The sequence below is a fragment of the Anser anser genome (genome assembly GCF_964211835.1).
Source record: "Anser anser genome assembly, chromosome: 4".
Lineage (NCBI taxonomy): Eukaryota > Metazoa > Chordata > Aves > Anseriformes > Anatidae > Anser > Anser anser.
The window spans coordinates 59,812,023-59,838,185 of record NC_139724.1 but is presented as its reverse complement, the minus strand read 5'-3'; the positions used below and the strand labels follow the sequence as shown (position 1 = coordinate 59,838,185).

At 39.0% G+C, this 26,163-nt stretch overlaps 1 protein-coding gene across 4 annotated transcripts in view; it reads right to left on the bottom strand.

The window, feature by feature from the left end:
- CCDC149 (coiled-coil domain containing 149) overlaps positions 1-26,163 on the bottom strand; it is a 58,384-nt gene that overhangs the window by 16,097 nt on the left and 16,124 nt on the right. For all 4 annotated transcript variants that reach the window (XM_083835726.1, XM_083835727.1, XM_083835728.1 and 1 more), the window contains exons 3-9: positions 25,757-25,795; positions 15,911-16,018; positions 9,979-10,095; positions 8,298-8,470; positions 6,892-6,964; positions 5,519-5,603; positions 4,153-4,297 (exon numbers count right to left, since the gene is read on the bottom strand). In XM_083835726.1, the coding sequence (XP_083691852.1) occupies positions 4,153-4,297; positions 5,519-5,603; positions 6,892-6,964; positions 8,298-8,470; positions 9,979-10,095; positions 15,911-16,018; positions 25,757-25,795 (740 nt within the window). The remainder of the gene's footprint in view (positions 1-4,152; positions 4,298-5,518; positions 5,604-6,891; positions 6,965-8,297; positions 8,471-9,978; positions 10,096-15,910; positions 16,019-25,756; positions 25,796-26,163) is intronic.

Sequence of the window (26,163 nt, the reverse complement as noted above, 5' to 3'; positions counted from 1 at the left end):
ACAAAAAGCTGTGAGTCTTAAATAAATGCTTATTGGAAACCCTGAAAACAGCACAGTTTGCCCCTTTCCACTATGATCATCCAAGTAATTTGGCACCTCCACATGTGCCGTGGAAAGACTGAGCTGTGGTGGCCTTGACCAGCAGGTATTTTGGAAGATGCTGCTTGGCTAGTATCTGATTAGCATCCCTAATCTATTTTCTATCTCCAGCCATAATGGACCAGATCCTTTGACTAAAACAGGATTGTGTCACTGACAAAGGTGCCTGTAGCTATTCCCGTTGCTCTCTGGTCATGCATCCAACACGACAAGGGAGGTTGTCTAAGCCTCCCTCCAGGATAAGGTTGTAGAGAAATCTGTTGGTCACGTAACTGCAGCAACGGTCCCACCTGAATACAGAAACTCCCTTCTAGCACTCCCAGCGCTTCCCAGCGCACATGAGCATAGCCTCAAGGGAGCTGTGCTGATTTACAGCACCTGAGCTCTGTTCAACCTCACCTTCAACTTAGTTCTAGTTCTGGAAGGCATGTACGTTCCCAGAGACACAAGCACCCGAACACCTGTAAATACGGCCTACCACAGTCACATACCTGGCTCTACCTGTCACATGGAAACATTTACTCAGTTACAGGTTGGCACAATCCCTTCTGTACTTCTGGCCATGACCAAGCTTACCCAAGTAATGTTAAAATTAGTGCAACATGTCTAAGCAGGAGAGCAGTTTCTAAATTCATCTGGCTTGCATGAGTGCTGGCAATTTCATGAACAAATTGCACTAAGAAAGAACATATAACAAACCGTTTATTGCTGGTGGAAGCCAAAAAGATTTTTATCCATTTTCTAGGCAGGGTTAGGGCTGTTTATTTTCACATTTATGTAACTATTTAATCTCGCAACACATTACTGCATACAGAATTCATTTACAACTGCTTTTACAAATTAAGCTAATGTGCTTGAGAGGAAAAAGATAGGCTGTTACTTCAACTTGGCAGTAGTAGTTACCAATCACATAGGCAAACTGACCCATCTTCTTCCCATATACCTTTTTTTTCTTACATCATAGAACCACAGAACTTGGGTTGGAAGGGACCTTAAGGATCACACAGTTCCTGCCCATAGCAGGAACACCTCCCACCAGACCAGGTTGCTCAAAGCCCCATCCAGCCTGGCCTTAATACTTCCAGGGATGGAGCATCCACGGTTTCTCTGGACAACGTGTTCCAAAGCCTCACCACCCTCTGAGTGCACAATTTCTTCCAAATGTCTAATATAAATCTATCTTCTTTTACTTTAAAACCATTACCCCTTTGTCCTATTGCTACACTCCCTGATAAAGAATCCCTCTCCAGCTTTCCTGTAGGCCTTTATCTTGTAAAAATGGAGCTAAAAAATTACAGGCTGGATTTATGCCACTCATTTCTAGGCATATACTCCCACAGTTCCTTTTATCATGCCACATATTTAGAAAACCAGCAATAATGAAAGTGTGCCTGTTCCAAGAGCAAGTGGTAATAATGGATGTTTTTAACAACAGGATAACAGCAGAAAGTCAACTTCAACAGCACAGCCAAATTACAATCTAACTAAAAAAAAATAGTCTTGTTATTTCTTCATTTAATCAAAATGCAAATCTACTATCCTGTTATTTAAATTTACAGAGCTGTATTTCGATCTTCAAGCAACAAAACAGGTTTTGACTTTGGACTACACTAACTGTTGGGAGGGAAGTAAGTTCATATGGTCTCATAACAGAATCGCTAACAGATTAATCATCTATCAAATATCAAAAGTACAACTTCTTCCCTGAATGAAACAAACACTCCAAAAATCTCACTTTCTCTACCCAACTGAATCTCACCTTCTTCACATAACTATCTGAAAGATTAACTGTGTTCTCCAAACAAGCTCTTTGCACAGGACAAACAAGACAAGAGGGTTTTTATGTAAAACCTTCTGTCATTCCATTTCTCTCTAGCCCCACTTCCTTCTCTTCCTTTGAACAGTACGATGATGGATCTTCTACTCGTACCAGTTTTCTGTGGACCTGCCGGTTTCACCTGTGCAGTGACCTCAGTCTCACCTCCAACCTGCTCCAACAGGTGGCCAGTTTCTTACCCATTTTCAGAAAACATCAGCCTTTACTCCTCTAACTTTTTCCATGGTAATTAAGAGACCCCAACAACCACATACTGCACCTGAAATCAAGGATAGTTTTCCTTGATGTTCTACCTGCATGTCCCTTTTTCAATTTAACCCTTTTGTGACTCAGGTGCTTCTACATGAAGTAGTTCCCATTCTTCCTAGCTCCTTAAAAGCTTCCTTAATCCAACTAAAGCCAAAGGTGACAAAAAGAACAAGCATACTGCATGGGAGTGTTGCTGCTCTTCACTCAACCTTCCCAGGATTTATGATTCTGTTTTTTTTTCCCCCTGAAGCATCCTGAGCCGAATACAACACTGCAGTTCTGAGCACACTTTGTATTTTGGAGGGAGGTGGATTACCACCGCCCCCTAAGACCTCATCTTCTGTTGGGCACCACATATTCATTTTTGTGTATGTCCACCCTCTACTTCAATAGCTATAGATGACCAGTTTGGCGCACAGATAAAATAGTATCTGCTACTGAAGGCTTATCTCAAGAAAGCTCATACTCAATAGTTGAAAACAGGCACTGGCATCAGAAGGTAAAGCCATCACTACAATAATACATTTGAGAGATGCAAGAGACTGAAGAGATGTAAAATTAGAAATTTGCTACAGTTACAGGCAAGAATATGCAAATAATTACACGAGGTCATGACGCAGTATCAGGATGCAAAAGGCAAAGATCAATTATACCTGAGCTACCAAAAGTTACTTGCCAGATGTTTCTCAGCTGATGTTACACTAGCAGCAAGAAGGGGGTAAGCAGGTGTTAGCCCCTTCAGTAACACTGCTCAGTGCAGGAACTCCCCTTACACTTCATGACATACAAAAGGCATGAATTGACTGAGTTGCCATCAATTCGATCTGAGCTACGTTCTCACTGCTTTAGTCTCCCTTTAGCTGATCAGGCATTTGCTTTCTCAACAGTATTTAAGAGCAGCTATAAACTGCTCCTCCACTTCTGTTGCCACATCACTAAGAATTATGCAATGGAGTCTGCCTAGTATCAGAGTTATGAATTTTCAAAATGAATCATCTATTCTAGTGCAATACAGTTCACTTCAGTACTACTCCTTCCTTTCCTGAAAGATGTCTGCCTGTCTCTGACATCTGGTCCTGATGTGCTTTTGAAAAGCCTGAATAACCTCTGATTACCAGTAGTGACTCAGTGTTGCAAACAACCCCTCCAAACAACCAAAAAAAGCCAGAAAGAAAAAAACAAACAACGAACTAAAAACCTGAGCGCAGCATCAAGGAACGCTTCCTAGCTCTGATTTTCATACACTGTATGAGGACAATAATATCAGAATGTCAGAAAATGTGTCAAAACCGATGATATTCTGCCATGATAGGTGCTGTGCAAGGTACAAAGAATTCTCCTGATGAGAACAGCTAAGGGTAAACAAATTCTCCTTGAAAGTTCAGTTCAGATTAAAAAAAAAATAAAATAAATCATATAGTAGCAATATAACTGCATTTATCTCCTAAAACTTTTGGCAAGTAACTACAGGAGCAACAGCTATCATCCATATGACACACAGGCTACTAGCCTGTGACAAATGTCACATTAAAACTTTTCAGACTCTTTCCTAGGTGCATCATTTACTATTCTCACCAGTGTTTGTTGTTAACAGCTGATTTATCACATATCTTCTCCGTTTCAAAGGTGTCCTTCCTCCTGGCTGCTTTTCTTTGGCTCTCCCTACAGACTACCTGCTAGAAATGCCACTTCATTACTAGAAACCAAAAGGTTTCCTATGGTTTATCTTCAACCTGTAAACCAATCCTTGCGTAGCAGAAGCAGGCAGATCTCTTTAAAATGTATTTTTTTCTCTAAACACATAGCTGATCTTTCAGTTCTAAAAGCTGAAGAACCCACCTGTTAGCAATGACAATGAATTCTCTCTGAAAACAGACCTTCCTTTCCATTTCCCTGAAACTCCCCCAGAACTATGACTTTTCCATAGCTTGGTAAGTTCTATTTTACTTAGAAGTCATGCTACCTACTTGTTCGTTTGCCTTTGGTGTTGTATGACCATGTTTTTTTCATGGATCGTTTCCAACAATGCAGTGGCCAGTGATTTGAGATCTGAAATGGACTGTGGCGTGGCTGGAAGGCTACATCCATGATCCTCTGACAACAACTCTTGGACTATAATGTTAAAAACACAAATGAGTTTTGGCTTCTCATGCACAGAGATGTGACACAAACATTCACTTAACATCAAAGAATTATTACTTAAATGAATACATATGATTTTCTTTCAACTAACAAACAATGCCAAAAGACCAGAAATATAATACACAGCTGACAGAAAAACGGTGGCTTTTTGAGCTGACTGTTATCCCACAACAATTGCCAGAACAAGAATAGGCAGACACATTTTCTGTTCATTTAATTCTGCTTTTGGAAAATGACTTTTGTTCAGGAGGAAACAAACTCATTCTGCTAAACCATTGAGGCCTACAGATGGTAAAAATGGGGTATTTCTCTCTCACTTACATTAAAATATAAGCCCACAAGGAAGTTTTTATATTACTTTTTGTAAATCTTATATCCTTCAGGTTATTTAAGATTGATGTGAAAAAAGTCACCCGTGAACTTCCTCTGCAGCTTAGAGCCTGTTTACCTTTCAGTCACATCACGAAGTTCACTAGTTACTTCTGTAACTAGAATCTGGCTCTGCCTCTTCATACACAAGTATATGAAGGACACAAGAGGAGTCGAAAAATATTTTCAACCTACTACAACAAATACTACTGATCTCATGTGTGTGTGTATGAATGTACCTGCACCTCAACAGCAGGGTGGTACAGTGGTACACTGCTTGGCACAGTGAATTTTCTCTACTATTCTGCTTTCCCTTCTTTTGTAATCTTGATTTTTTGTTTGGAGGGGGAGATTATGCCATTTTGCTTCCCGAAAAGAACCATGGGACAAGAAAATTTTTTGCAAAACATCTGAATATAAGGAGCAGAAAATTTGACTTAGGGCCCCTCCTCTATCCCCCTGTATATTTTTCATTGGATTATGAATTGAGATTGTTGTTGTTAGCAGAGCAGAGAGAGACTGAATAAAGAAGTGATTTGTCAGGGTCAAAGTTGCAAACAGGCTTACAGTTAAGAAAGAATACATTTGATCCAGCTGACTGGGAAACGAATGGCAAAGGAATAACAAAAGGAGAAGCAATACTCAAGAGGCAAATTTTGTATCAAGTCAACTGAGAAAAGGATGAAAAAACAGCACGATAATAAACACAAAAGAAAAAAAAAGATTTCGTTCTTGTTGGTGAGGAAAGTGTTACTGAAATTATGAGGTAAGATCAGAGGAATTCAATGAGACATGCAACACCATGCTGCGTTTATGTAATACCTTGCTTTGCAGACAGGACTCCAGTCAGAGCACTGCTACTGGATCTGCCGTGAGTCTTTGAATTTTTTCGTCTCTCTAGTGCATTCTGAGGAAACAACAAATATCTTACTTACAAAAACAGCAGCCAAAAAGTTCTACTTTACTCCTTTCTCCCAGAACTTCCCCACAGGGCCTGACGCTACACTGATAGTATCCTATGGGGTAGTATCCTATGGAAGTGTGACCTTCCTGGAATATCACAGCACAAACAGTTTTTGCAGTGTTAAAAGACTCATTCTGCCTCATTGCAATCGCTTTATTGTAGTCTCTCCAACCCCTTACCCTAACCCCATGCATTTTTAAGACCTGTCTATTTTTGAATAAACTGATGAGTGCCAGTGAAGACGCTGCAGTATTCTGTAGACAGTATCAGTCGGGAACAAAAGCAGACCTTCCCCAGCATTTCTCTAGATAGGGTTCAAACGGAAAACTCAAACTCCTCCTATCAGAACTTCTAGAAGTCCTTTCAGGAGGAAATACTGACTTTCAGGACTTAACAGCAGAATGATCCTTCTACAAAAGTCCAGCTCTTGCAAAACAACTACAGTTATGTGAAACCCCTGAGACCACCAAGATGTTCAGTTCTCACCCATGAACTAACTTAAACTCTGAGATACCATGTCATAAACGTGTACAGACACTGAAATGAACTTGGCAATACTTTCAGAATTTTTCATCACACGCAAAAAGCAATTAGTGCTACGACTGCTTCACAGTGACCTAAATGGTTAAGCAGTCCTACTGATGGTCCTAAGACAACCATTCCCATGCCCTGACAAGCAGTCCTCTCCTCCCACTCTGCAAAATCACATGCAGAAGAGAATAAAAGTGCTTGACTTCACGAAAGAGCAAGAATATTTTGCCCTTGAGGTTCAGTCCTGAAGGGTTACTGCAAAACAATATAGAGCTTAACCCAGGAACGAAGGAACCATGAAGACTTAGCACTCATTGGGAACAAACAGTGGTACCATTAGGGAACAGGGAGGCAAGAACTGCTTGTGACAGGAATGCAGCTGCAGCCATTTCCCACACACTGTGTGACTTGCTACTTTTTACCTACCAGCCACAGAACCTAAAAATAAAATAAAATAAAAATTGCTTCACTTTTCCGAGTGCCCCTAATAGTTAACATGTCGTTCTACATCAGCTGAAAAGCCTACAAGATTACCGAGCATGTAATATGTATACATGCTAATATTGTCAAAATGTTAAAAGTGATTTTTCTTTGAAAGCATAATTTTGTTCTTTTAATGCATATAAACCCAAGAATGAACAATAACCTCCATGAACAACAAAGCACAGTTTAGATGACAGATTCACTGAGAGGATTTTACCTTATATTTAGTAATATTAGACTTAAGAAGGTTGACTTCCTCTTGAAGTTGCTTTAATCTCTCTTGAAGATACCTGAAAAAAAAAAGTCATCTTTTACATCATGTTAGATTCAGTATTGCCTCAAGTGCTCCTCTTTACTATGTGGAATGTCCTCTCTTTGAATTACTGAGAACTCTTTTCCCTCTACAGTTTTCAGAGGGATAAAATAACAAAATCTTAACTGCTCTTGACCCCATCAAAATTTAAGTAGGGAAACAAATTGTATCAGAAAAGTAGGGTGCCCTTCTGTTACATTTTTCAAGAATCTTGCACAACCATATTGTTTCTCAGGATTTTGGGGTCCTCTGTGCCTGAAAGCTTGTAAGATGGACACTTAAGATTTGTATATATGTCAACACAAGAGTCAACAATGCAGAGCTTTTGCATTGCAGTTATCACTCACTCACATGGCACTTCTCATTAGCAATCACAAAGCATAGATGGAAAATGGTTTACAGTAGCTAAAACAATACTATTCTTCCTTACAAAGTCTATGCACTTGGGTTAGACAGCTATGAAATATATTTTTGGGGTATAAAGGGTTTATATAATATCCTCTTTTGTAGTGCTATTGCAGCTGCATTAGGGTTAGTAACAATTTAAAAGAAAGACAAAAATTGACACTGACATCAGGAGCAGGGGGGCTTAAATTGATACAGAACTTGGTAGGCCATACAAAACAAAACAAAACACTGGAAATGCTGGGAGGAAGTAACGCCTTTGGTATTACACTTTCCTACCTGAAGTGTAAGTCTCTGTAAAGGGAAAGTGTCTTACAAGCTCTATGTCACTTTAACGTACTTGTTGACATTAAGGGAGGTACCTGCCATAGCTCTGCCAGCAACTCTTCTCTGTTGCCCTTAGCAGAGACCATAAAACACTTTTTTTTTTTCCACAGCAGAGACAAGAATATCTACATGAGTAAGTTCATAAGCAAAGCGCTGTTGGGAAATCGTTCCCTGTTGACAACCTCTCCCTGTGGTGAGATGTCCAAAATTGTTAACTACGAGTACTTGAAATCCATGTTTACAATTCAGGCTTAGCCCATTACAGCTCACTAGGAAGTTCTTAAAACACTGATTTTTAAAATTCTTGGTTTTGGTCCCATACAATGATGGGGATGAGAAGGCCTGCACTTCTCTTCCTTTTCCACATTTAGCAATATTTGGGAATATCACTTACATCTCTGTAGCCAAATAAAACATTAGTAATTTCCTGCAGCTTGACTTTCTCAATATTCTTTGATGGTTGGCTAGAGCAGAAACAAAATATACAAAACAAATAACCGAAATCTCTTAGCTATAATTCTAGGACGTATTTTTGTTACGGTTTTGTTGTGACTCAGTGAGCTTTGTCATGCGCTCACCTGTTCTCCATGCACAGAGCATCTATGTCGATGATACGATTCTCATGTCCTCCTAAGACATGATTAAGTTCTTGGTTTAGTCTATCAGACTTATCTTGGTAAAAAGAGCGTTCTTCTTTAACATCCTGTAACTCATCCAGTGCAGCTTGAAGATCATGTCTCAGAGTCTCGATCTGAAAAGAAAGGAACTGTATCACTGTTTTGAAGTCTATAAAAAATTGCATAGCGCACAAACTGAAAACAGCAACAAGCACTGTGTGTGTGTACAGGATTGATTTTGGACAGTCAAAAGTCTTTCCCCACATTATAATCCCCAGTATTTTTACCCTATTCCAGTATTATTTTGTTAATTTGAATTTAAATAACTTTAGCAATTAGACTTGTTTTACAAAATTTCTACAAAATGACTAAAACCTAACAGCAAAATAAACCTTAATTCATACACTAACTTTGCTAAGAACACATTAAGCTTGTTTTTGGACACAATTTCCAGGACTCCAAGGTTAAACTAAACAAAATTAGAATTTTGCAAATTTGGAGGATGAAATAATAAAAAAAAATCTGTAATTTTTTACAGGAAAAAATACAGAAAAAACAGTATGGGGCATTTGTACTAATTACAGAATTTTCAGCAATAAAGCTCCACAGAGTAAGAAAAGGAACTGAGAAAAGTACAAAATAAGCCAGCATGGAATTGGCAGAGTGAGCTTTGGTATTAAACAAAAGGGTGAAAGAGCCCAGTATAGAAAATACTCCGGGACAAAGAGCTTCAAACTTCCAAGGAGAGGAAACACTGAATGTTGAATAAAGCCTGCAAAGAGCTGAGAAGTCTCCATGTGCAGCTCAAAAAACTCTGATAAGCCAGAGAAAGACACCAGAAAAACAGGTGACAAAGCCACGTGCTGGACAGACAGAGAACTTGGGAACAGAGGTCACAGGGAGACTCAAATTGGGAAAAGAGCAAGTGCAGGCAACAGTCCTTCTGGTAAACTAGAGGAGTATTGCATTTGGAGTAAAAACTGAGAATAAGAAATTTGCACCTTCTCCTGGATCACAGAATGGCTCGTTGAGGGTGTCATTGGTAGGAATGAGCATGAATCAACAGAAAACATAAACCCTAAAACCGACTCAGAAAGCTATGAATCAGTATTAGGGAAAGGTGGGCTGGATAGTGCATGGTACATAATATTAATGCAGACCTGAGGTAGGAAGAAGAGAGGTCTTATTCAAGATTTTTTCCAAAGGGAGGAATGAATGGCTAAGACGTAGGAGGAAGAGCAAACAACCTTAAATCTCCTACTGAAAACTTGATTCAGAGGAGTTTGATTGAATTTGATTCATCGCCCACGACATACTGTGTTGAATACTATGCACAACAGCTTACACTAAGTCTCTTTCATCGACAATACTGTTCTCACAAGTTGTTGCTGTACACTACAAGAAGAGGATCATCGATAATCTTGAGAAGGAATTCCTGAGATCAGTAAATTCGGTAATTACCATGCATGCATGCTTAAATTAGTGCTCAATAAGAACAGTACCAGTAAAAAATCCCACCACCTTCACCACTATGTGCAGTGCTAATCAGCTACCAGCTCTCAAAACACAAAAGCAGCTGTCATTTACTTGCTATTACACAAGCTCTGTAAAACACGACAGGATGTGCCCATTTCGTTATTACTTGTTCTCGAGCCTTCTCCAACTGTTGAACAAGATCCTCACGTTCATGTGCTGCAAAGTGGCGAGCCCCAACTTCATCATCTCCAAGTCTTTGCTTTGCTATTGTCATTCGAAGGAGCTGTAATTACAAAGACAGATTCCATTAGCAAGAGAACACGGGCTGTATTATCAGAGTACACCTGTGTTAGAAAGTAAGGCTGTCAGATTTCATCTCTTACAGGGCAAACAGCTGGTATTTAAACCAGAGGGAATTTTCTGAGCCGAGGGCTCCATCCTTGTCTCAGTGAAAAATTCCAGACAAACACTCAAACATAACATGAGCTGCATTAGGCCCTGCAACAACAGTCACCAGAGCATACAAATGATGAAAGACCATGTAAACATGAAAATGCGGTCAATATTTTTTAGAAGTGACAGAACAAATTCTGGTCAAACAAAGGAGACAATTCTCAGAAAGCCATTTTCACAAATTTCATAAAACCTAAAAGGAGGCTATAGCAAGGTGGGGATCGGTCTCTTCTCCCAGGCACTAAGTGATAAGACAGGAGGAAATGGCCTTAAGTTGTGCTAGGGGAGGTTTAGGATTGTTATTAGGAAAAAAAAAAAATCACTGAGAGTGTTGTGAAGTATTGGAACAGGCTGTCCAGGGAGGTAGTGGGGCCACCATCCCTAGAGGTCTTCAAAACACATGTAGATGTAGTGCTTAGTGGCATGGTTTAATGGCGGACTTGGCAGTGATAGGTTAAAGGCCGGGTCAGATGATCTCAGAAGTCTCTTTCAACCTAAATGATTCTATGATTCTACAAGCAGATCTTAAAATTATCTGCAGCAGAAAACAAGCAGTTAAGGAAAAAAGACACAAGCTAGCTTGCCCAGCTTCACTTTACCTATAGCACTTAAAATCCCTGCGCTATACCAGTGCAATTTGTATTAACACCTGCTTACCTGTTTATATAATTTGTTTGCGTGGTTTTTGATTACTCACAAAAGTTAATTCATGCTAAAAACAAACAAAAAAATGGGCCAACACAAATGTGTTGGCCCAGATGTGCAAACATCTAATGAACTCATCAGCTTTGTGCCTGCTGAAAACCTGACTTGAATTAATACATTTGCATGAAATATCTGAGGCAGACACCAACTACCTTTCAAGAATTGTGGAGCATTACAATAACAGTCTGTAAGGCACTCCACATTTTCAGTTATTTATACTGTGTACAACTAGGCAAAAGTGTTGCCTCCCCGTGGCCTAACTTGTAGGAGCTCCACAGAGACTAGAGCAACTCGCCATGATAACCAGCCTGACTTTCCCCATATTCGACTGCACCCAGGAATTAATGTACATCATTATACTGCAGAGTTAGAAAAAAATGAATCTTCTGAAGTAGAAGATTGTACATTAAAATCTATCTTTGGTATTTATGGGATGCCAGTCACTATAGCTGCAATGTGCCAATTAAAATCCTGCTGATGCAAGACAGACTACCAAAATCATCCTCCCCGCTTATTTCAGCTCCAGTTCAGTGCAGCTCAGTGAAGCCAGTACCACTTGATCTGATAAGCAGTTCACTTGCTCAGGGGAAGCAGTGCACCCCCACTTAACTCCTTTTGGCAAACTGCATTTCCCTCTCCCCGCAGAGAAGCTACAGCTCAGTCAGGAAGGCTGAATGGATCCTAGAAGATACAATTCCTATTAATTTTTTATCAAAACAAATAGCGAACTATTAACTCAAAAAGGCTGCTAGCAAATTCTGGAATGATTTTATAGCTATGGGATTATTTTTTTAAATGCTAAAAGGCTGATAAGCAAAAGGCATGGTAATGTGATTTAATTCAGTTAGATTAATTAAATTCCTATAATCTTTCTCCGAGATTATCAGCGACAAAGGTAGTTGGAAACAAATGTAGTAACATTTTAAGGGCTCAACCTTGCTCAGAAAAACTGGAAACAGGAAGAGGAAAAAAATCACAGTTTACCAAGGCACTCGATGCCTGCAGCAGAGCAGAACTCTGTAATGCCAAGCACCAGGCTGGGAACTGTATCAGAGCTGTGACTCATGCACGAAGACTAACCCTCCTCCAGCCCGGGAGAGGGTGTGCATCAGGTGCAATTATATCCGCAAGCAATTATTACTTGCAAGGTCAAACAGTCTGCCAATAAAAGGAAAACTCTATTTACTAAGAACTTTGAGGGGAAAAAAAAAAGTATGAAGTCTTACAAAACGAATGCTTCAGAAACACAAATTTGGTCAGTAAAAGAAGCACTATAACCGTGCATAAGACAAAGTAAAATACCAATCCATAAAACGAGAGAGTGCTTCTTCCAGACAGTTGGCCAATCAGAGAGTTGACAGGGCAGAACAGGCCAAGTCCTCTAATTCTGCGTTGCGAATGTCTCATGAGGCAGCACCACCTGCTATAAAATTCTCCCCTTAAAACGCTGTGACCCAAAGAGACACTAAGTGTTATGCCAGAGGGTGAAGGGTTTATTTCATATTTTAGTGTTTTATCATAAATTTTATACACCTGCCCTCTGGCTGCTGTATTTTTATTTCTATCATTCAAAAATCACTGATGAAAGAACCAGTCAACTTCATTTTGCAGCCACGGAATAGGTTAACACTACCCCTCAGGAAGCTGTAAACAGTGTTCATGGCAGAGTGGATTTAAATTAATGGCACCTTACCAGAGGCAGCTCCTGTTTGTCAAGAACCAACGTATTGTTAACCAAACCAATCGGTGCTTCAAGCCATCAGTCTGTATTACTTAAATATTACACCTTTCTCTTAATCAGTGTCAGCTAAAATAATTATCCATGAAGTAGCAGCTCTGTAGCAGTAACACAATGCCCCAGACAGGCATCGCTGTGATAGCTGGTGTGCAGGCTAGGAGTCAAAAGACAATGCCCGTGCCAAAGTTTTTTGTTCTCGGTTATCAACAAAACATGCAGAAGAAAAAGGGAAACAAACACAAAGAGTAAATTCTTCGTGGAAGGCAGAAACCATCGTGTTTAGCCACAGTTGCTGACAGCAATTATCTTCACCACATTGCCTACAAAATCCTAAGGGGTTGACCACAACTATGCAAATTTGCAACATTAAGCCCCAGTTCTGCCCAAACATATGCACCACATTTAACATTTTGCACTGTTGCTGCCTTATAAGAAAGAACTGTCAGTAATACAGCAGCTATCGTTTTCCATGCATCTTCCTCTCACTTAGCACTGCCCTCGACAGCTTACAAAATAACTTCTTTCCATGGGTAGGAATACAAGTGAAGGCAACCGAGTCACCTAGTCTTCCAGAAGCCTCCAGTTTCTTTTGTGCCTTCCATTTTCTGCCCTTTATGAGAAAGAAAGAGATTTCATAACTATCCTCCTCTAAGTTTCAGTAATTGTTCTCCAAGCATTGCTGCCAGAATGTTAGGAAAGACAGGATTTACAAATAACTGTATCATAAACATAGAATAGCTTTCATGTGTCAGAGCTGATAAGAGATTGTGATCAATCATACAAATAAATAGTCTTACATATCTGTTGCTGGAGTGCTGCAGTCTAACTACTGCTGTATTCCTGAAACTGCAGCAACAAATCCTTCCAGAGACTTCCTGGATAAGTTTTATTTCTGCCTATTTGACTCTAGTTGAAACTAAATGAAAAAATTAGTCCATTTAAGCCAAATGCAAGCAATTTGTCATTGCCTAACTGATGACGTACTTAACATGATTTCAAAAACACATAAACTATCGGCAGTTTAAGGTCTTCTTGCTAATCCAAGTGACTGTACCCTACTAGTAGCAAACATTAAAGCATAAAGCTTAAACAAGTCAAGCCTTCAAAACATTTTATTATCAATAGAGCTAATGTGTGATATTTAAAGAGTATTTTTTTCTTTTTTAGTCCTACAAAGCTCTTGCCATTCAGTGACAAAGCCTGTATGAGTCACCCCTGCTCAGACATAGGCAGAATTGTTCATCCATAAGCAGCTTCACTTGCTGCAAAAGCAGCTGTTTGTTCATCTCTTGCCAGAAGTAAGGTTGACGTAGACCAGCTGGGCAAGATGCCCTCCCTCACTTTGGAAAAAGCAAAGGGAAGAATGCAGGGGAAAAAATGTAAGAACAAGCAAATTATTATAGTTCTTTGTTTTGTTTTTATATATCCCATGCATTATCTGGACTTCAGCGCCTGAAGTAACCCAGCTGCCAGTACAGGAGAACTGATGAGCAGAACAGAATGGCTTCGGGAACAAGTGTAGAATTTTATCACCCAAGCTACAAGGCAGAAAAATCTGACACAGGAGGAAAGTGTTAAATCCCTCAGAGAGATGGCAATGCTTTTTTAGGCACTTCAAAAACCAGCAACCTGACTCTAAAATAAGCTCTATTTCTCCTTTACTAGAAAAGTGAAAAGTGTGTTCCAAAAATGAAAATCCTAGTCTAAATTAATCCGTCTCTGATGCAATCCATTCCTCCCCCTCTTTATTTAGTGATGCAGTATTTTGCACCTTCTGGACAGGGGCATGGTGGGTGGAATGACTCTTTTTATATTCTTCCTTTCTTTATGAGAGTCACGAATTTAAATTCATGCCAAGAATACAGATATTACAAAGACAACCAGCTAGTACCAAGTTACCTTGCAAAGGCAGGTCTAAACAATGCCATTTTGATCACAAAGCAGCAGGCTCTGTGTTAACCAAGATGATGATGTTATAAAGAATTAGAACAGGTGCATAACCTCAATATTTAAATATGCTTTAATTGTACTACCTTTGTGTTCTGTTTGGATTAACAAATCCTTGTTACTTGTTCAGGACTGGTTTGGGAAAGGCTGTATAGTGTAACATTCATACCTGAGAACTGCAAGGCGCTGCCTTCTACGCTGTAGTATAGTTCAAACAATAATATATAAATAAAAAGAGCCCTAGGGAAGCTGGTCTCTGAAGACTTGAGGGAGTTACACAAAATGCTATGCATACTACAAATTCAGGTCTCATATGACCATTTCACCAACTCCCTCCACCCTTCCAGGGAAGACCTTTGTGACAAACAATGAGTAACACTGCATTATCACAACATGCTTATGTTTGAAATAAAATGAAAAGAAAAAACCCACCTGAACAAGGAAAATAAAACTATTTCTATTCACATTTTTAAATCCCTTAACATTAAAACAGTAGTTCAGGGAGGAAAAGTTACTGCTCAATGTTTGTCTCATTTTTTACTTTGTGAACCACCTCAACTGGTCTCAAATTCACCCTCTCACTAGTTTGATCTCTGAATGTACTTTTGCATACGCTCCAGCTGTGAATGTTACACACATTTGGCTTGAGTTTAAATATTTCAATTAACAGAGACAACAGGAGTTTGATTAATACCAAATGGCAGATTTTGAGCAATGTTCCACATAACTTGCTAAATTTAGCAATAAAATAAATTGTTTATGTAAGGGGAACAGGATGAGGGCTTAATACAAAGATAACTATATATATTGGTGATCACCTGCTCCATATTTTTGAACGGAAAAATTACGCCTCTCCTGGTTTTATCATCTACTAACATTTTGCATTTTCATTGCAGTGAAAAATATTACACAACAAAGATGAAATGCTTATGCGTATAAGGGGAAATATTACTAACAAAATATATTAAAAAAAAACAGCAACCCTGAGATCACTAAAGCACAATGCAGTATTTATAATTAAGGATAAGTGAGCAAAAGCAGAATACAAAAATATAAAATAAGCTGCACTTACTGGTATCCTACACATGCTTCTTTTGTTCTGCTGTTTTGAGCATTTACTGTAACCCAAATATTCTAGAAGTACTGTAACCCATTGTTTTAATTTACTTCTTCTTTTTTCCTAAGAAGTAAATGTAAAACTCCAGCACAGTTTACATATTCCAGGCTATTTACTGATAAAGTAAGTTAGTAATACCTTATTGTCCCCTTGTACTTCTCCCAGTCTCTGCTGAAGCTCCCTAATCTCTTCTCCAAGATGCTTATTTCGATCTTGAGCCTCACTCAGTAGTTGAGTAAGATTTGCCTAGAAAAGAAGCAAGTATCAGTCAAAAGTTAGTGCCTATGGAGAAAAGTACAAGTGGCGACTGAAACAAAACACTAGATTTACTCTTCATCTGACAACAATTTTTATTGTTGTTGATACCCAGACTTCATACTTCATTAGAGAGAGAACAAAGGTCACCAGGGCGCCTTCATCTCTAACAGCAGAAAATACACACAGCATGTGTGCATTCACACTTCCAGAACAGCATACAAAACCCAAGCAAAACAAAGTGAAAATATCTATTCTAGTTCTGGTATCTTGGCTGGCACAAAGAACAAAACAGAGTGCTTTGACAGTATTTATATAAAGTTGCCAAAATTATAGTTTTAAACTTACATATAATTAGACAAATGGCATAGCTGAGAAATAATTATAATCTGATTATATTCTCTCATAGTGTTTCAAGCAGATTCCTATCCAGTAAGGCAGACGCCAGCCACAGTCCCTGTCCCAGTGTGGAGTTGTACCATGGATTATCCAGCGGCACAGAACTTCAGACATGGTGTGACTTGGGGTCTTAGGCAGTAAGGAACCCTCAGCAAAAACAGAAGTGAAAGCTAGAGGTGAATTCACTCAGGGAAGAAACAAACAAAAAAGCCCCCCAGGTAAGTCAAAAGTTATCATTCACGCTACCTTACGAAGTCGTAAGGTGAGAAGTCTGGTCTATACTTTTACAATTAAATTCCATCAGCTTGATCACTAACCAAAAAATAAGCACTACCTTCCTTTCCAATCTATGAAATCTGAAAAAGAACAAATACTACAAATAAATGCATTATATTTTCCCCTAAAAATATCCCAGAAATACACAAATATTGACTCAGCACAGGAAAAGCGCATCAAAATTACATCTCTTCTAAGAGCATTATAATAATCATGGTGGCTAATACACAGTCTTTCAAGACATTTCCTATGGTCAGGTGGGTATGTCATCCCCTGCCATAAGTCTGAAGGGTATAAAAAGAAATAGAAAAAGAATTTTCAGCTCTTCTAAGCATGACTTGGTAAAGCCCCATGAGGCAATATTTCTAGGTTAACCTTACACACAGTCCCTGGGTTTGAGGCCAATGCATCAGCTGACTGTTCCCAGTTCTCTCTTAATACCTGTGGTTCACTTTTAGTGCCCCTGTTTGGTGTTCTCCTCTTTCTACTCCCTCATTTCTCTATTTTGATCTCTTTTTCTTTTGCAGTCCTGCTTTTCTACCCTGTCATTCTCACTTGACAGTCTCATAGGATGTGTTTGTTGAGCTTTCTCTTTAAAACCCATACACCATCAAACCAACAAGGTATCTGACAGCCATTCCTGCAATCTGCTTGTTTACTAAATGTTATTTCCACATGTCTTGTTTTGTATTTGAGACAACTGTTAACATGAATATAGCTATGCATGCATCCAACCAATTGCAGGATCAGACTACTATACTACAATCAGCTGGAACTTTTGTACATCGATATATGAAGAAGCTGGCTCCAAACTCCAACTGGACTAAAAGAGGCGATAGTTTCAAACTTCTGAACAGGAAAAATAACTCAAGAAACTAATGCTTCCTACTAGATTCACTGTTTCAAGCCTGATTCACTGCTACAGTGTCTGTTCTTCTGGTGGTCTGAGATCAAAGGCTCAGAAGAAAGTAACTTTCCCACAGTTCTGGAAGAGATTAAAGCATTTTTTAAATTACCGATAAACCTAAAGACTACAAATAAAATAACTCGGGAGAAGACTGAAATAGCAAAAACTGTAAATATCCAAAAACTGCAGGGCCAAAATTACCTGCCTGTCATTTTGTTTTCAAGACAGCAACCACTTAAGCAATGTGAACAGTTCCTCAAGTGTGCTTTGGTAGAATTCATTTTTTTCTACACGTGAAATAAATGAGTAACAGTCATTTATACACCGAATGAACCAAGAAGCTTCAGAACACATTCAGTCAATGGTTCTGAGAGGTACTTCTTAATGGCTGTTTAAAAGAAATAAAACAAAAACCCCATGTTTGCAGGAAATTGCATTTAAGCTGAAGTATCTATGGCTAATGCTAGATGCAATTTACTTTGAAGAAAGCTTACTTTCAATCAAGGCCATCCAACAACCAGACTGAGCTAGTTGAAAGGAACACCATTTGCACAATCCTCTCCAAAAACCTTCTATTTATAAAGTCCTTTTTTATGATGAATCTGAACAACTCCTAACACTGCAATAGCACATGTAATTTCAACACCTGGGAAGAACTCAGTCTCACTAATCAGTGCTTACAGCTACAGCACCAGGATTCCAGCAGTCTGTAGTCAAAATCTGGCTCCCAGTAACTGCAGAAATGCATTACCATGCATATACTAAATCTTCCTGCTCAGATTTATTTCCTTTAAAACCATTTCTCTGGGATTGCAATTCTATGCTGAATTTTATTTGTCAGTCATATAAATGACTTAAAGTGACAAAAACCTCTATATTCGAGACAGGGATTTTGGAAGAAACTTTAAACGAAGAATTTTAGACACCAAAATAAAACAGCCTCATTTAAGTATGCTAAGAGCATTACAATGAGCTAAGTATAGACGTGCTCCTTAATGCAAAGCTTCGATTCTACTTCTGCTCGACCAAAACAACCGAGCGATGTCACAGAAGCAGTCTCCAGCAATTATTCATTTCCCTGCCTTAGAGGTTCCATACAACATGTAATTTAGATTGTTCCCAGTTTTAAAGGTTTTGGCAAGACCTCATTAAAGCTCTCGGTTAAGAGTAGATAGAAGGAGAAATATTTGATTTTCAGGTGCTCTGCTGGGCTTAAGGGAGCCAGCCAAGAAGATACTTTGAACGACACCTGGACTTGGTAGCACTACTTTGGCACATACAAGCAAACATACCATATGGTTGAAAGATGATAAAGCTAACAATGGAGGACTGGCTTCGTGAACCTCTAAGCGTGTATTTTTTGAAGAAAGGGGAGAAATCTATGCAAGGAGAAAGGTGATTCATTTTTCCACCTGGCAACTTCTCAATATTCATGGACCAAACACAGAATTCACTTAGAAATTCAAGACAAGTTACTTTAGCAGACAATAAAGTTCCTTTCATTTACCTGCATAACGCAGAACAATTCTCAGAAAATTAGTCAAATTCAGTTCTCTGTATTCAGTTTCTCCAACAGTTTCTTTTGATTCTAGGTGAAAACTTAAAAAGACTCCTTTAACTGCCAGAGACTTCACTTCTTTCACTCATACTATTCAAAGCTTCATCTTCAAATGATGTGTAGAGATTTCTCACCTGGGCTTAAGGGAGGGAAAGATGCAGAGGTCTATACCCTTCTGCTGCCTCACCTCTTCTTGCCTCTGCGACAGCCCAAAACGGTGGCAACTGTCCGTGTCTCCTGCCTTCTCTCAACACAACCATTTGTAATAGTAATTAACAGATAGCGCTTCATTCAAGCATATCAGAGAATCTCTCTAGAGCTCTGTCCACCTCTGGAGACTTTCAGTTTATGGTATTCTTGAGCTTCTGCAGCATGACAAGCAATTTCTTTTGTATGTCTGCCACAGGAAGCTTGCCTGCACCTTCTGAGCACAGTCCATCCCCCACTACCACACTAGACATAAGAAACTGTGCCCACATTGCTTTTTCCTCTGACCAAAAGCAAGAGAGACCACTGGCAAAAATCCCACTAGACGCTAGGAAGAAAGGAGAAAAAAGATTGATGTGGGAGTGCCCAGTGAGAAGCACCTACCTTTACTAGGTAGGGGGAAAAAAAAGCAACATAAATCAGACCAGCCCACAGAGCAAAAGATTCAATCCTTCAGTGGGGTGGAATCACAGACCTGACCCTTTTCCACCTAGATTTTGTTAAAGTTCTCAAGAACATTTCTAGGACTGAAGGTTGAGGAGAGACTTACTTTTAGCTGTGCATGAACATCTCAAACTACTGATGAAAATACCTATATTTATATATTAACGTAAGTCTGTAAATAGCTGTCAGACAGCAACAGATCTTTGCTCACTACTGACCCACAGAATTTGAACTGATGACCCAAAAAGAAAAAATAGAAATAAAATGTAACTCCAAATAGTCTCTGGCATTATGCACTACCCTTGAATTTGGCTCCTTTAACTATTTTGCAAATCTAGCCACACATACACAGTGTTATTTTTCTTCATACCACTTTAAAAATGATGGATAGTAACACATTCTTTAATATACTTCTCAATTCTCTTGCACATAAATCTTACCTGACATTTAAAAAAAAAAAAGAAAAAAGGACTTTCTGCCTTTAGATACTGTGATACTGTCTGAAAAAGTAATTTGGAATGGAGAGAAGGGGAAACTTCAAATGCACCTCTACAGTTAAAATTTATTTTTAAATAAAACCAGGCATTTCTATACTGCAGTTTACAGTCTGTTTCTTTTAGCCACATCTTCAAACAAAGAACAGTGAATTATAGTGCAGATGGAAAAAAAAAAGTTTGATGAAACATTAAGCACACTTGATGGGTGCGACTGATAGTAAATTTAATTGTGGTTTCTCCTGTAATGTTTTCATATGAATGCAATGGCTGAATTAATACAGAAAAACCTGCTTTGCTTACCAACTACCACTGTTTACTCCAAGGCAGAAAAACAGATGACCCCTCCTAGCACTACAGGTTCCTTACTATAAAAAGTAAAAATTATTCTTCTTTTTAGGTTGAAAAACTGCATAGAGAAGACTTTTAAAATTACAGTCCTGGGCATATTAAACAAAATGCACTTAAAATGGGTCATATTTCCCCAGAGAAAAACAACAGCAAAAAGCAAAACCTTGCCAAGCAGTCAAAAAAATGAAGAACTATCTCTCTTCCTCTGAGTACCTGCACCTCTGAGAACCAGGCAGGAATCCCACCCCAGAAGCACACCAGTTAAAACTTGACAGGGATTTGCAAAACAAGAAAGACTCGCTTGCATTCACATACCTTCAAGATACTCAGCAATCCGAATTTTTATAGTCATTGAACAGAACCAACAAGCCATTCTATCACTAGACACTGTTCCCCTCCTTTACAACCAGTTTTCTGTGTGTTAGCTTAGCACAGTGCTCTGCAGGACCAAACACCCCCCAGCCAAACCTAGAGCATGTGCAGAAAGGTGACAAACAAAAAAAGGTTAGCATCAACTACAGACTCCAAGAGGCCAGTTTCTGCAGAGCAACTTGCTATCACAGGCAGCTGAGGGTGTTAGTATTAACCACCAAATACACTTGTAGAAGCTGTTCTTGTTGCCTTTGAGATTCCTGGCCAGATTCAACTCCATTTGGGCTTTAGCTTTCCTACCTCCATCCCTGGCTGCTCTGACAGTATCCCTGTATTCCTCCCAGGTTAGCTGTCCTTGCTTCCACCCTCTGTAGGCTTCCTTTTTGTGTTTGAGTTTGGCCAGGTATTCCTTGTTCATCCATGCAGGCCTCCTGGAATTTCTGCCTGACTTCCTCTTTGTTAGGATGCCTCACTTTTGAGCTTGGAGGAGGTGATCCTTATAAAGCCAGCTTTGTTGGGCCCCTCTTCCCTCCACAACTTCATCCCATGGTAGTCTACCACACAGATCCTTAGAGAGAGCAAGGTCTGCTTTCCTGAAGTCCAGGGTTGTGAGCTTGCTGTGTGCCCTCCTCACTGCCCTTAAAGATCTTGAACTCCACCATTTCATGTTTGCTGCGGCCAAAGTTGCCTTTGACCCTCACGTTCCCAACAAGTCCCTCCTTGTAGGTGACAAAAAGGTCCAGCATAGCTCCTCTCCTCCAGCACAGCACCTTCCCTCTCAGATATCATGAGGTTAGTTGGCAGAAATTCCTTTAATGTAAAGGTTCAATAAGGTACTTCAGTCTCCCCATACTTCATATAGGTGAGAGTACTGCATCAGGTGTTTTTCTGGTGGCAGCAGATTAATGTATTCAAAAAGAAATTATTAAACTTTGCTTATACAAAGACTACTATACTAGGACAGAAGATTGTTTCATAGAATCACAGAATGGCTTGGGTTGGAAGGGACCTTAAAGATCACTCAGTTCCAACCCTCTTGCCATAGGCAGGGCCACCACCCACTAGACCAGGCTGCTCAGGGCCTCATCTAACCTGGTCTTGAGCACCTCAGTAGCTTGTTTTAACAGAAATAGCTGCTTGCGGGTTTTAGGGACAATTTAAACTATGTTATAAAGCAAAAAAAAAAAAAAGAAAATCTCTTCAACATACTGTGTGCTGTGACTAATTAACAGAATATTTATCAAGAGTATTCAGGTGCATGGGTGTGGACTAGCATCTCTATTCCACCAAAGCAAGACACAGCAACCAGAGGATAGGAGAATGTTTTAAGCATCTAGTCTGAACAGCACTCAGAATTTTGAAGTGGGACTGTCACATCTATTAGAATCAGCATTTCATCTCTCCTAGCCTCCTGTTTACTGCAGAAACTACATGTTGAAGAACAACAGTGTCATTTCACAAAACATAATTCACAGCGTGGCCAAGAAATTCTAAATTTTGCATACTGTCACCTGTTCCTATCAATGGAATGCCAAATTTCAGCATGCAGAAACCAAAAAGCTCTCTGGTGATGATGCTCTTGCATTTTGAAATCCATGGGAGTATTGTTCTCTGAAGTGTTGCAAGAGCAAACGATCTCACTGTTTTTGTCTGCTACCTCACACTATGGCAGTCAGACACACGCACCTACAAACCAGGGCAAAGCACACAGGTCTCAACTTGGCACATGCATAATGTTCTTCATCTCCAAACCCTCTGAACAAAAGAGGAAATCACATTAATCTTCACAGCACCCGTGTGAGATAAATACAAAATGATTGCTTACCCTGTATAGTGCTTTATCTGAAGATTTTATCTCACAAGACTCTGAATGCAGCTTTTGTGCCTCAGCACAAGGCTAGCAAAACTTCCTGAATTCATTAATTAACAAATAGTCACACTAGTCATTTTTTTCTGATGATGTCAAAAGCAGTCATAATGTAATCCCTGAAGCTTGTTTCAAAACCGAACTGTGACAACTGAGTGTATTAAGCTAGAAGCCAGAAGCAGAAGTGAAAAGGATCGAGATGGGTCCATTTGCAGCATGTCACAACATATTGCCATCTGCAACCTCCAGCCTTTCATATGTTCTGCTTGCCCCCAAATGCCATGCTCATGAATTTACAGAAGCCAAGCTGTTTGACAAAGACTTAGTGAGTGGTTAATGTGCTCCCATGATGTCAATTCCATGGTGAATTCCAACATCAAAATCAACTCTTCATTATCCTTACCTTCCTGAAACATTTCACCACTCCATTAGTTATCCAACAATTACCCCACACCTGGCACAACATGACGTGACATTCAGCTGCAGCATTTAATAGGGAGTATTTGGTATAAAAAGAGGCCAGAGAAGCATTTACTGCTCATAGGCTGTGCTAACAATACAAACAGCCAAAAAACTACTGCAGGAGATGAGATTACAGTAGCACAATTTCTCATTCCTGCTTCTGCTGGTTGGCAGAAGGTGTACACCTAGAGCGATCTTTGATTATGTCAGAGATGTGTACCACCGCACGCACAGCTTGGAGAGAGAAAACACTGCAGAGCACTGCACGTTAAGTTACCTTTTATATGAAAACAATTCTACACAAACACAGTCTGTAACTGCTTGCTGATAGATATTGCCCAGTTGCATGACATTTCCATCGAAAACAAGAAAACTCTGTGTTGTGAAACAGTGAGAGAAGGCATGTGATGGAAGAGAACATATTTTAATAAGTCACAAAGCATAACGAAGGTGAAAAATGAAGAGATGAAGGACAAGAAATTAGCAAATCCAACCCACACATTGCATTTAGGGCTGTAAATTTCAATTTCAACAATAATTTCTCATTTATAGTACAGAAATGTAAGGTACAGCAAATTGTTCAGCAGGTCACGTTTTCATCTGATTCCTGACCACAAGAACAGCACGTACATTTGTGTCACACGAAATTCATTACAGGATCAAGATCTCTGTTTTTATAAAGTGACTGTGAGGTAACAAGTTTCTCTGAGCAGGCAGCTAGGTTTTTGAGCAAAAAGTGGATGGAAAAGTCCAAAAGAGCACAGAGAACTTAACTCCTTCTTAGATAAGAAAAAGCTCTCTAAGAAATGCATTTACGTGAATAATGGAAAAAATGTTCGAAACTTGATTTTATTATGCTTTGATGCACTTCTCAAATTAAAAGTATACTCTTCTTCAGAAAGGTTATCCTAACTACTCCAGATTATATAGCTTGTACGCTATAGACATGCTTCAACGGGAAAATGAAAACTTACGAAGTGCACTAACAGCCTGTTAATGTCCAGCCTAAAATATATATTGTCCTTGGGGGAGACCTCTACCATGACGCCATTTGAGAACAACATTTTCTTTCTTTCTCTGTTATTCAGCATGAATGTATAACTTCCTCACAAAAAAATAAAAATAAAAAAATAAAAAAAATAAAAAGACTCCTAGCTAAATTATTAAATGACTTTCCAAGCACTTAACACATTAAGATTTGCCAAAACGTAACTGTAACTCCTGAATTTCAACTAAATTCTGCCAATACTTTAGAAGCAAGCATCATATTTGTTTGTTTGAAATATGGGAGGGGAATGAGAACAACATCCATGGGATGGCAAATCTCCCTTCCTACTAATCTCTGTAATGATCCATATACTGCATTGCTGGGGGCTTTTTTCATTTCAATTGCATATTCTTCAGCTCCAATTTGAGTAGTCACAATGCACAAACCCTTATCTGGCCATAAACTTTTATTGGAACTCTGCTGAAATAACAGAATTTCAGATAAATTATGTGAAGTAACAAGCAAGTTAAATGATTCTATGCTGAGACACTGACTTCTTGGGCAGCTATTTAAGTGCATGAAGGTGTTAATATATTTCCTCCCTAAGTTTAGTTTAAAACCACCAAAACTCTGGGCCCCTAACAATTTAATAAAATAGCAAGAACTACATGCAAACTCCTAGGGAAAGGATGATCAGTAAAATTTCTGACCCACGTTTGAAGCTGTCCAAGAGTGAGACTTTCAAGACTAGCAATTAGAGTAACAACTTTTGTCCTTTGGGTTCTCCTACCCTCCCTTCTCACACATTTTGCTTTGGGTGTTATTTTTTCTCTAGAAATTAAGATAATATCAGGCTGTGACAACCAACATCCTGCAATAGGGACACAGTTTGTGGTTCTCTGGAAAAAAAAGTGAGTAGGCAAAAAGATTTTCAGGGGAACCATAAAACGCAATTACTGTTGTTCTTACCACTTATAACCCATAGAACCCAAATGACCTGGGAGAGTACCTAATGGAAAACAGCACTCACAACAATAAATTAACAACTATGGGATGCAGACAATGCACTCCCAAACTGCTTCTGAAGTATGAGAAGTTCTGGCATGAAACCATTTTAGGACTCAAAACAAGAAGGATAAACAACGAGGAAAAGAATCTCAAGTCTCTGTACACTGACCAATTTCAGTCTTAAGTGAACATAAAAGCAATAGCCATATATTCTAATTAATGATGGTTCAGATACTTCAGAATGAAATATATTTAGAAGAAAGCACGAGAAGTCTCAATTCAACATCTGTGCACAGAAATGCTTGCTTTTTACCAGTTTTCATGGTTAATATTTTCACAGTTTTGCAAAAAACTTTTGTAGCAGAATAATACTGTCAACTGAAAAATAAATCCTACCTGTTTCCTCTTTTCAGGGGGAAGGGATGGATCCCCATCCTACAAATAAACAGACACACATTATTGGCAACTTATTTCTGAAGCCAGCATCTATATTAACCTTGCAGATCAAATTTTAAAACATGCATTTTAACTAAAATATTTTCAAAATTGTTTCTAAACTACTGCATCTTGATTAATACCAGTAATATTAATTTCACGTTAAAAATTTCTCTAAGGCTTAAGATTTGTTTACATTTCTAGAACAGCAGGTCATTACAAATTTACTTTGCACTGTTTTTCATAACGGTACATTAAGTTGCTGTGGAATAATAATACTGCAGTCAGTTTTTAAATGGAATTATGACTGCAACTAATTTTCTCAGAGCACAAACTGTCTTTCTGTGTCTTATATAACAGCCACTACC